The sequence below is a fragment of the Xyrauchen texanus genome, chromosome 36 (genome assembly GCF_025860055.1).
Source record: "Xyrauchen texanus isolate HMW12.3.18 chromosome 36, RBS_HiC_50CHRs, whole genome shotgun sequence".
Classification (NCBI taxonomy): Eukaryota; Metazoa; Chordata; class Actinopteri; order Cypriniformes; family Catostomidae; genus Xyrauchen; species Xyrauchen texanus.
Genome location: NC_068311.1, coordinates 4,365,211 through 4,377,570, shown reverse-complemented (window position 1 = coordinate 4,377,570; position 12,360 = coordinate 4,365,211). Strand labels below are relative to the sequence as shown.

General features: G+C 40.2%; 1 protein-coding gene across 6 annotated transcripts in view; it reads left to right on the top strand.

The window, feature by feature from the left end:
* Nucleotides 1-6,886, top strand: part of LOC127630125 (rho guanine nucleotide exchange factor TIAM1-like) — a 100,048-nt gene extending 93,162 nt beyond the window's left edge. For all 6 annotated transcript variants that reach the window (XM_052107565.1, XM_052107570.1, XM_052107564.1 and 3 more), the window contains 5 exons: nucleotides 1,298-1,356; nucleotides 1,600-1,705; nucleotides 2,376-2,463; nucleotides 3,886-4,058; nucleotides 5,369-6,886. In XM_052107565.1, coding sequence (XP_051963525.1) covers nucleotides 1,298-1,356; nucleotides 1,600-1,705; nucleotides 2,376-2,463; nucleotides 3,886-4,058; nucleotides 5,369-5,919 — 977 coding nt within the window. In that variant the 3' untranslated portion in view covers nucleotides 5,920-6,886. The remainder of the gene's footprint in view (nucleotides 1-1,297; nucleotides 1,357-1,599; nucleotides 1,706-2,375; nucleotides 2,464-3,885; nucleotides 4,059-5,368) is intronic.
* Nucleotides 6,887-12,360: the final 5,474 nt, after the last annotated feature.

Sequence of the window (12,360 nt, the reverse complement as noted above, 5' to 3'; positions counted from 1 at the left end):
GAAGAAGTACTTCCAATCATTGTGTTCTTGTTCGCAATGATTACCTCTAAAGAAAGACGTGCAGCCATCATCGCTTTGCATCAAAATGGTCTCACATGCAAGGATCCATTTACCAGATCATCAAGAACTTCAAGGAGATAAGTTCAACTGCAGTGAAGAAGGCTTCAGGACGTCCCAGAGTGTCCAGCAGGCGCCAGGACTGTCTCCTACTGAGGAGTCAGCAACGGAATCGTGTCACCACCAGTGCAGAACTTGCTCAATATTTGCAGCAGGTTGGTGTGAGTGCATCTGCATGCACAGTGAGGTGAGGACTTTTGGACAACGGCCTGGTGTCAAGAAGGGCAGCAAAGAAGCCACTTCTCTCCAAGAAAAACATCAAGGACAGACTGAAATTCTGCAGGAAGTACAAGGATTGGACAGCAGAAGAATGGTGCAAAGATATTTTCTCTGATGAAGCCCCCTTCCAACTGTTTGGGACATCTGGAAAATCTATAGTCCTGAGAAGAAAAGGTGAATGCTACCATGAGTCCTGTGTCATGCCAATAGTGAAGCATCCTGAGACCATCCGTGTGTGGGGTTGATTTTCATCCAAGGGAGTGGGCTCTCTCACAATTCTGCCCAAAACAGTGCCATGAATAAAGAATGGTATCAAAATGTCCTTCAAGAGCAACTTCTCCCAACAATCCAGGAGCAATTTGGTGATGATCCGTGCATTTTCCAGCACGATGGAGCACCATGTCTCAAGGCAAGAGTGATAATGAAGTGGCTCGGAGATCATTACATGGAAATTTTGGATCCGTGGCCAGGCAACTCCCCGGATCTTAATCACATAGAGAACCCGTGGTCAATCCTCAAATGGCGAGTGGACAAGCAGAAGCCCACAAATTGTGATCAACTCCGAGCACTAATAAGGCAAGAATGGATCACCATCAGTCAGGATTTGGCCCAGAAGCTGATATCCAGCATGCCAGAGTGAATTGCAGAGGCTATGAAGTACAAGGGTCAACACTGTAAATATTGACTCTTTGCATACATTGAATGTTTTTGCCAATAAAAGCATTTCAAACTCATTAAATGCTTATCATTGTTGTCCAGTATACCATAGAAACATGTGAAAAAATAATCTACAAATACTGAAGCAGCGAACTTTGAAAAATACAAAATGTATGTCACTGCCAATACTTTTGGCCATGACTGTACACTATATACATATACAGTGCCTTGAAAACATATTCAACCCCAACCATCATTTGTTTCTGAAGAGAACTGCATTTTATATATTTGCTTTCTCTTCCAGTGTTCAAAACCGCTGTTGTCTTCATCTGTAAAGACTTCTCAAAACAGAAGAAGAAAATGGTGAGTGTAGTGACCCGTTGAAACTTTTGTATGGGAAAGTTATGCCCAAACACTTCTCTCCGTCTCTCTCTCTTAGTAGGCTTTCATGGGGCTCTTAAAGACGTATTCAACAGTTAACTGGGTGTTGCATTTAATAGTCTTGTTTTGTTCAGGAACCTACAGCGTTCACGCGCAGATTCACATGAAAATAATAATACAAAAGAGTCTTCTTAACACACACATCTCTGTCTCTGTCTTTCCCAGGGTGGCTCTCATAGAGCATCAGTCTCAGGTGAAGAGAAAGATCCATTCCGTTTCCGTCACATGATCCCAACTGATGCGCTTCAAGTGCGTGCCCTGTCCAACACAGGTAAGCTCACCTGTGCCATGCTGACCCATGGCCCAACACAGATTAATCAGTGCATGAATGTAGTTAAATCAGGTTTTTGATTGTGAAAATAAATGATGATGTGTGCCTTTACGTGTGTGTGTAACCATGGTTATACTACAAATGGCTTATTAAACATACTAAACTATGTTTTTTTGAAAAGTTTTAAATGCAAAATGTGTTCTTTGAGGGTTAGGTTTAGGGGTAGGGTTATGGTTAGGGGATAGAAATTATTGTTAGATCTGTATAAAATCCATAAAATGCATGGAAGTCTATGGAGAGTCCCCACAATGATATAAAAATATGGTGTGTGTGTGTGTGTGTGTGTGTGTGTGTGTGTGTGTAGCGTGTATTTATCACTTTGTGGGGACCAAATGTCCCCATAAGGATAGTAAAACCCGAAATATTTGACCTTGTGGGGACATTTTGTCGGTCCCCATGAGGAAAACAGCTTATAAATCATACTAAATTATGTTTTTTGAAAAGGTAAAAATGCAGAATGTTTTCTGTGAGGGTTAGGTTTAGGGGTAGGGTTAGGTTTAGGGGATAGAATATAAAGTTTGTACAGTATAAAAACCATTATGTCTATGGAAAGTCCCCATAAAACATGGAAACACAACATGTGTGTGTGTGTGTGTGTGTGTGTGTACAGATGGAGAGAGTGCAGCCGTGTGTGAGATCGTCCATGTGAAGTCTGAATCAGAGGGAAGACCAGAGAGAGTGTTTCAGCTCTGCTGCAGGTCAGTGTGATACACACACTTGAGGCAGTGCATTAGTGTGATTTTAGCACAGTAATGCTAAGGGGTGTTGTTAGGCCCCTTGTGCCATGGTAAAATGACTGTGACACATGACCTCAAGTTTTTTATTGTATTTATAAAGCAATATAATTTAATACAGCAATTTTAAATAAATAGAAACATTTATTATTAATAATCATGATGGTAATCAGAATATATAAAAACAAATTCTGCCAATTTATATACCATTATTAATACTTATTGCACCATCTGGTGGGGAAAACTTGCACAGCTGTTAAATGAAATGTAACATTATGGCATAATTGTTTCCTTTCGAAACTCCCTTTAGGAACTCTAGCTACGTAATCGCATTGGGACACGCCTTGAGTGTCACGTGTTCTGAAGCCCTTCTACAATCATGCCAATTTATTGGCTGGTGTCACGGGCTCCATAATAGTGCTCGCTTTGGCACCATTGAGTCAAATTTTCTGTTCTTCAGTGCTTGATTTTGTCAAACCCGTGTTTTTCCAACGACTCGCATCGAAGCGAGGATTATTAATCCTCCCCTTTGAGTGGCGAACACATAAGGATGTCGTTTATACAGAGTAAATATCAGAGCAATTTGAATGTGGTTTTTCCAAATATTACAAGGGTCTGACAGTTGTGCTTTTCGAGGCTCACAATTTCTGACCACGAGAATTTGCTGTTGGAAGGTAAAGAACAAATTGGCCCCTTTGTCCCTATTGTCATTTTCTGAGGCATGGATGTCGCTCTTTTCAGTCAGCTGTTGGATCTACACACAATGGTTTTGCAGTCCAACCAAGTGCATCGTGTTAAGGAATGACTTTGAAGTAATATCGGCTCTGTTTGAAATTTCCCTTGTCTTTACTCCTGTGGTTTTCACTGGGGAATGAGTTGGTCAATGCAATGCTTTTGTTCACGAGTGTGTTTCGCGCTATCCGGGTACAACATGTTGTTCAACTGTTATATGCTGGAATCGGTTTAGTGACTTACCCATTTCGGTATACCAATTTAGCTTAATTTCCCCTGCAACTTACGCTGGCGAACGAGCATTTAATATTTTCAGCTTGAGTTTGGGCTCTGCCTCCATGGCCCTGGGTCTCGGCGCACAGCCAGCATAGGTAGACAGCGTCTTTTAAGCACCACCAGCCAATAAATTGGCATTATTGTATAAGGGCTTCAGACCATGTGCGTGTCCCAGTGCAGTGATGCAGTGTATCGTTCTAAGACAATTTGCTCTATTATTATGTGAACATGGAATATCAAAATGAAAAACACAATTATCTAACTCATTTATTAACATTTGAATGAAACATTTGAATACAAATATATGCATAATAAACTGATATTATTGTGCAACATAATGGTAATTTAATGTTCTGTTTGCTTACTTTGTATCTTCAGTTCTCCAGACAGTAAGAAAGACTTCTTAAAGATGGTTCATTCCATACTGCGAGATAAACAGCGTCGTCAGCTTTTGAAGACTGAGAGTCTTCCACTTAGTCAGCAGTATGTTCCCTTTGGAGGGAAACGACTGTGTGCTCTAAAAGGAGCTCGACCAGCCATGAACAGAGCAGGTACACACACACACACACACACACACACACACACACACACACACACACACACACACACACACACACACACACACACACAGAACAACAAAGAACAATAAATAATTCCAGAGGTTGAGTCAGTGTGTTAAAGAATAGATAGACAGATGGATGGATAGATAGATAGAAAGATAGACGGACGGACAGATAAACACAGACAGACAGAGAGACAGACAGACTGACAGACAGATAAACAGGCACAGACAGACAGATCGATAGAAAGACATTCAAACACACAGATAGAAAGACAGATGATCGATAGATAGACAGACAGAGACAGACGGACGGACTGACGGACAGAAAAACAGATGGATAGATGGGTAGACAGACAGACAGACAGATCGATAGAAAGACAGACAGCTAGATAGATAGGTAGACAGACAGGCAGGCAGGCAGGCAGGCAGATGGATAGACACAGACAAGACAGATCGATAGAGAGACATTCAGACAGACAGATTGAAAGACAGATGCTAGATAGATAGATAGACAGACAGACGGGTAGGCAGGCAGATGGATAGACACAGACAGACAGATCGATAGAAAGACAGACAGCTAGATAGACAGACAGACAGACGGACGGATGGATAGAAAAACACATGGATAGATAGACAGACAGGCAGGCAGGCAGGCAGATGGATAGACACAGACAAGACAGATCGATAGAGAGACATTCAGAGAGACAGATTGAAAGACAGATGGCTAAACAGACAGACAGAAAAACAGATGGATAACTAGGCAGACAGACACACAGACAGATAGGTAGATAGATCAATAGACAGACAGGCAGGCAGGCAGATGGATAGACAGATGGCTAGACAGACAGACAGAAAAACAGATGGATAGATAGGCAGACAGACAGACAGACAGACAGACAGATAGGTAGATAGAAAGACATTCAGACAGACAGATTGAAAGACAGATGGATAGATAGATAGATGATAGATAGACAGACGGACAGATGGACATATGGATAGAAAAACAGATGGATAGATAGGTAGACAGACAGATGGATGGATAGAAAAACCGATGGATAGACAGACAGACAGATGGATGGATAGAAAACATATAGATAGACAGACAGACAGATAGAATGGATAGATAAGTAGAAAGACAGACAGACAGAATAACCAGATGTTTTCCCAAAATATGTTTTACCTTTTATAGTATATTTTTCTTAAAACCACTGGTGACTTATGTCTACAGAATTTATAGAGATGCTTGTGATAGTTGTTATGATGAAAGCTTGTGAACTAACAGTTGTTTACATTTATTAGTTTCTGCACCGACTCGCACTCTGGGCCGGAGGAAACTAGTTCGAAACCGCTTCACCATCGATACAGACATCGTTTTCGACACCGAGCCAGACAGCGACTCGCCAGACTCCCAACATGCCGAGCAACAGGGCGTAGTTCCAGCAGGCGACACCGACCGCTGGGTGGAGGAACAGTTTGATCTTCAGCATTACGAAGAACAGGAACACGATGTGAAAGAAACTGACATTCTGAGTGAGGACGATGACTTCTGTCTGTCCGCTCTCAGCCCGTCCACTGAACCGGACATGGAGGGACCGTTCTCCACTCTCTCTCTGGAGGGGGACACGGCCGAAGAAGAGGAGAAGGAAGAAGAGGAACAGGGAGGAGAAGAAGTTGAGGAGAACAAGAAGGACTACAAATCAAAGCATGCTGCCAAGTTGTCGCATTTAGGCAAGCAGTGTGCCATGTCCGTGACCAGTGTGGACGAGCAGGCGGTACTTGATGATGTCATATGGGTGCGAAGGAACGACAGCAGCACAGAGAATGAGATACAGGAAAACCCCGAGAGCTGAAGCGCATCAGGAGTCCGAAAAAACTGTCAAAACCAGTGCTTGTCGCTGCACTAGAAATGCATGATGACGGCTTCTACGCGCTAATATTCCTGAATGTTAGACAACTTTTTGAAATAGCTGTAAGATATCACGCTTTTCCACCATAGACACATAAACACATTAGATGAGTTCGACATGTGTGCTGCGGCCAATCAGAAACATGGAAAACATGGTGGTACAATCAATAGATATAATCAGCATCTAGAACTGCACATTTAACCGCTGACAGCTTCATACGTTTGACCGCCAACGCCTGCCAAAACGTTTCTCTGTTTTTATTGTTTCGTTTTTGCATATGAGTCCTAAAGCTGTTTAATTACAAAATAAGTTGTAATAACAGGCTGTCATTTATTTATTATATCCTTTAGATGTAAGAAAAACAACAGCCTGATCAAATATCTCACGTTTAATATTTTTATTTTTAACATTGCCATATATTTGTACAGAGATGCTGTAAACACAGTTTTTTTGGTTGTATATATTTGCGTTTATTTCTTTTTGATTTATCCGTGACCGATTTTTGAAAGGTTCTGTACACATTGACCTGAATTATAGGCTACATATACATTAAATATTCATATGACATTGGAAGTTGATTTAGATGTGCAAATCACAGGTCAGAGAAATGCCTCACGTTGTTAAACGTAATTGATTTAGACTTTTTTTATTACTTTTTTTAACAGCTTATTCTAGGTCACTGTTTCCTGTTTTACTTGAATTTTGTTGATAGTCAAAAGTACGTTTATTTCCATGATTTAAAATTCCAAATTTGCTGGATGCAATCAAGAGGAGCCACTGGATATAAAAATATTTTGGATGAAATTGAATTCTAATTGAAAATGTTCCCATAGAGCTATAGAGACTGCATTATTATTTTGTAAATAGAGTTGTTGATTGATATTATATCAAATAAACTTGTTTCGTACATATCCAAAGATGATTTCTTGTGATTCCTGCAACAACTAGGAAAAATAGCAAAAGTACATCTGGTGTTTAGACCTGCGTGTGGGATTTTTGCCCCTAATGTTTAAGTCAATTATGATGGAATTTGGTTTTACTGTGCCTCTTGGCATGCATGAAAGATTGGCTTCATGCAAACCCTTCAGGCAGAATGCATAAGAGGAGGTAATATAGAGGAGTAAAGCAGTTAATCTCTCATCACTCAGACGTCTCCCAGATACACAAGCTGAGAGCTGCAATGAAGCAGTTCCTCTCCTCAGGCCAGAGTAACATCAGAAGACCACACACACACACATCAGGAGTGACAGAAGACAGTAATGTATTTCTATTAAATCTGTCCACCAAGCTAAAATTCCAATACATATTTTTGTAATAGCATAATAAAACCACTCTGGTATGTTTAAGGGTCAAACGTCAAGGGTCAACTCTTGTTAATAAGATTTTAACGCAAACTGTTATGAACTGTGTGTTTCATATTTCTTCTACTTGCTGAATTGGGGAAAAGCCAATGGAAGCTTGTGGAAGACGGCAGGTATGTTTACATATTACATTAGAACATGTGAAACAAGTAGAAAGGATAAAATAGAGAGTATAAACGCATAGCAGCTTTTCTTCAAGGAAGATGACAGACGCTGAACACACAAGACATGATATTTGTTTTATTTTGCAGTAGAACTGCTCTTCATTAAACGACATGTCACTTTAAATTCTGAAAACTATGAAGCCTACTCTGGTGTATCTGCCTGAAACTATATGACGAAATGAAGGAACCATCTTTGTTTACATTGTAACTTTATTTTCAACTTCAAGATTTATTTTGTTAAAATATACAGCGCATAGTGTGCTGAGTGACTCCAGACAGGTCTCCTAAACAACCAAATTGACCCGGTTGCTAGGGAGGTTAGAGTCACGTGGGGTAACCTCCACGTGGTCACTATAATGTGGTTCGCTCTCGGTGGGGCGTGTGGTGAGTTGTGCGTGGATGCCGTGGAGAATAGCGTGAAGCCTCCACACGCTCTAGGTCTCTATTACACTGTAGCACATTTCAAACTATAAGCTAACACACTGTTGCTAGCAGCTAGCCTCCTATTTGCAGCAATTAAATGTTTTACTCTAAAAATCATGACATTTGTCTATATATATCTATATATATATAGATAGATAGATATATATATAGATAGAGAGATAGATACACGCACACACACACACATATGAAAACGTTTTTGAAAAAAAATTAAATAATGGAAAAGTATGCAAATAATTTTCGTATTCCCTTGATATTCATGAAATAGGTGTCCTGAGATATCTCGCTTGTCTCTGTGACAGCTGTAGACTTTGAAAACAGCAAAAGAAAATGTGTCCGCAGACCACGGCTTTTCACCTGTCAATCATTTTGCTTGTTCTCATAGTGTTGTATTTGAAGCGGATCATTGAGGCTATGAAAAATAATGTTTGTCAGTTGAGGGTGCCATTGTGCCACTGTTCAATTTGACAGCCACAGGAACAAACAATGCTGCTCTTTTGCTCTGTTTTGGTCTGAAAATTAAATGTGGAGGGCGTGGTTTTTGAATGGGAGGAGTGGCTAATTCAACCGTTCAGTCACGTGACAGCTTCAGAACACAAACTCGCTTACAGCACCTTTAATTGCAAGAAAAGTATTTTAGTACTCTTTATATCGAACTTCTTCATGAAACCAACAAAGATTATATTATAACAATTCGGCACATGTGCACCAAATCAGACAACAGTCTGGTTACGGAAGTGAAAATCCCTTTTTTTCCATTGGGGGATTGATTTTTAAAGATAAGCAGGTTTGGGGAGTAACAGAATACATTGGGATTACATAGTTAAAATACAAAATATTAGTAACTGTATTCCACTACAGTAACAGTTTAAATAATTGGTAATCTGAATACAATTACATTCATTACATGTTGATTCCTGAAGTGATTACAAGAGATTGTTCCATATAACAGTTAGTCTATTCAGTTGGAAAACATATATCCAAATAAATGTGGGCAAAAATGTTATTCTTGATGAAAATATTTGTATTGTTTTTCTGTAAATATCTTGTTTTAGAAGCAACTCTATATGAGATATTGGCGCTCTATACGAATAAACAATTTTACAATCTAAACTAAATTGGCATTCTTTGTTGTTCAACCAAATAATGAATATCTAAGAGAAAAATGATTGGCATTTTCTTTAATTAGAGTAACATTATATGTAATGTCAACTATACGTATTTGCAGGGCCAATATTAACCTTTTATCTATGAAGGGAAAAAGGGGCAGCACTGTCTCTAAAACAAGCCTCAATGAGGAAAAAGAGGAGGAGAGTGCTATTAAAACTCAAAGAGCAGCATCTCCAGAACCCAGCCGTGTGTCTATGAAGAGTAACAGATCCATTATTGAGCCCCCTCATCTGTGATAATGGAACAATTACCACTGACCTCAGGCAGCACAGCACAGAGTAAGCCCTGCAGACAATGGTTCATCACCTGCAGAGAGTAAATGACCAACAAAAAACCAGCATGAAGAACAAGTATGAAAGCTTATTTGATGGATTCAAATGACAAGAGAATGAACCCCCCCTGAACAGGATTTACAAACAGCTCTACATCATAGAGGGAGAGAGTGAAGGGAGTGAATGAAGAACATGAGGTTTTACACAGGGAAACACCCAAACACAGCACTCGCGAGATACTCCAATCTACTTTGACCCCTTACCTCAACAAGGATGTGAAGAGAAGAGAAAAGCGATTAAAGACAAAATAAAGACTTATTGTGGACTGGGCCAAGGGTAAAGCCATCGGAGCATTTCAAGCTTCAAGTCCATCCATCCATCCATCCATCCATCCATCCATCCATCCATCTTCAACCGCTTATCCGAAGTCGGGTCACGGGGGCAGCTGCTCCAGCAGGGGGCCCCAAACTTCCCTATCCCGAGCCACATTAGCCAGCTCTGACTCGGGGACCCCGAGGCATTCCCAGGGCAGTGTGGAGATGTCATCTTTCCACCTAGTCCTCGGTCTTCCCCGAGGCCTCCTCCCAGCTGGACGTGCCTGAAACACCTCCCTAGGGAGGCGGCCAGGGGGCATCCTTACCAGATGCCCAAACCACCTCAACTGACTCCTTTCGACTGCAAAGGAGCAGCGGCTCTACTCCGAGCTCCTCACGGATGACTGAGCTCCTCACCCTATCTCTAAGGGAGAAGCCCGCCACCCTTCTGAGGAAGCCCATTTCGGCCGCTTCTACTTGCGACCTAGTTCTTTCGGTCATGACCCAGCCTTCATGACCATAGGTGAGGGTAGGAACAAAAATTGACCGGTAGATCGGGAGCTTTGCCTTCCGGCTTAGCTCTCTTTTTGTGACAACGGTGCGATAGAGCGAGTGCAATACTGCCCCGATTCTCCCGCTCCATTGTCCCCTCACTCGTGAACAAGACCCCGAGGTACTTGAACTCCTTCACTTGGGGCAATACCTCCTTCCCTACCTGGAGTACGCCCTCCATCGGTTTCCTGCTGAGAACCTTCCTTTCAGCAGGAAGCTTGGAAGTACCACCTTATTTACATGTATATAGCATTTACAGTACATGGTGCTCCAAGGTACTTCATAGCATGCCAAGGTTCTACCATTGTATACATGTCCAAAAAACATTGTATTATCATGCTATCATTGTTGTTTTTAATATATATATATATTTCATAAAATGCCCTCTGGATTTTGATATCATGGTTGCAATGTGCAGTTGTACCTAGATGCACAAGATGGTGCTAATCACAAACAATTTATGTAAACAAGCAAAAGTGAAGTGGTACTGAAGGAATGAAAAATAATTAAAAAATACATTTCGACAAAAGTGTTATTCAACGTCCCACATGTATTTTTGACTGCATGTCCCATGTGGTACTAAAACATTTCAATTATTTTTGTCAGGCAAATTTAAAACAAAACTTCCTTTTTAAAGTTTTTTTTTTTTTTTTTAGACATGCACCAATGACATTTACAATAGGTTTGTTGGGGTCAGGTTTTGCAGATATTTGGTCCGCACAAGGATACTAAAACCTGAAATCTCTGACATTGTGGGGACCAGTCAACAGACCGCTGGACCAGGAGGAAAAACGACTTAAGAAACATGCTAAATTATGTCTCAAAATGAAAAAATGCAGAAAGGTTTGTGTGAGGGTTAAGTTTAGGTGTATGTTTAGGAGATAGAAAATATTTTTAAAGTCATTGGCAAGTCCCCACCATAATAGAAAAATAAGTGTGTGTGTTGTGTGCAAGTTTACATATAAAACTCCACAGATGATGTCAATGCGGTTTGACTTGTCAGACAGGTTTGACAGTTTCTGTTGACTCTTCAGGAAACTCCTCTAACCCTTTATATTTCACAGTGTTTTACTTAAACGCTGCACATGTTAGTGACATTTTAGCTCTGGTAAAACAAGGTTCTGTGAGGTCTTAAAATCACACACTTAGTCATGATTTAATCCATTTCATTTTAGTATGTTGGGTCAAATGATGCATAAATAGGAGTCAAAATTATTTATTTGTTGAAAAAGAAAAATTTAAATACATGTGATCCCACAATTTTTCTGTAAATGCCCTTTAGCAGTTTAAACACATTTACCTTAATGCATTTGGCAGACGCTATTATCCAAAGCGACATACAGTGCACTTATTACAGGGACAATCCCCCCGGAGCAACCTGGAGTTAAATGCCTTGCTCAAGGACACAATGGTGGTGGCTGTGGGGATCCAACCAGCAACCTTCCGATTACCAGTTATGTGTTTTAGCCCACTACACCACCATCACTCCCATCAAACACATCAAATGCCCAAACATACTTCACTGTGAGCTCTTTTCTTATAGATTGCAGTGAGGGAATTGTTTAGTACATAATAATGACTCGCTGTTAGAGTGTCTGGATAAATTCTGTTTTACCAAGAATTGTATTTACCATAAAATGACTGATTCATTACATTATGTAAAAATGACCAACCATTTTATATAGTCAAACGTTTCCAAATCCAACTAATAAAATGTAAATAAATTGAATCACTGTTGAGCATCCACTAATAGCCCAGTTTTCAGATTTGTTGGTAAGGGATGATGGTCCACTTTGAAGCACATAGCAGCTAGTAGAACTGTATATTTTGCTTTTCGTTCCTAAGTTATGTCTGCAAAATAATAAGTACATATTACTCTTAGACAGTAGAAATTCTGATCATAAAATCATGAAACAATTTCCGTAAATGTCTTCTGTTTTCTGTAGTCGTTCGTGAACAGTTTATTAGTCTATTATTGTGTTATCTTCGATCACGAGTGGTTTTTAGTCAAGTCAAGTGGTTTTTATTGTCATTCAACCATATACAGTCAGTACAGTACACAGTGAAACGAGACAACGTTCCTCCAGGATCATGGTGCTACATAAAACAA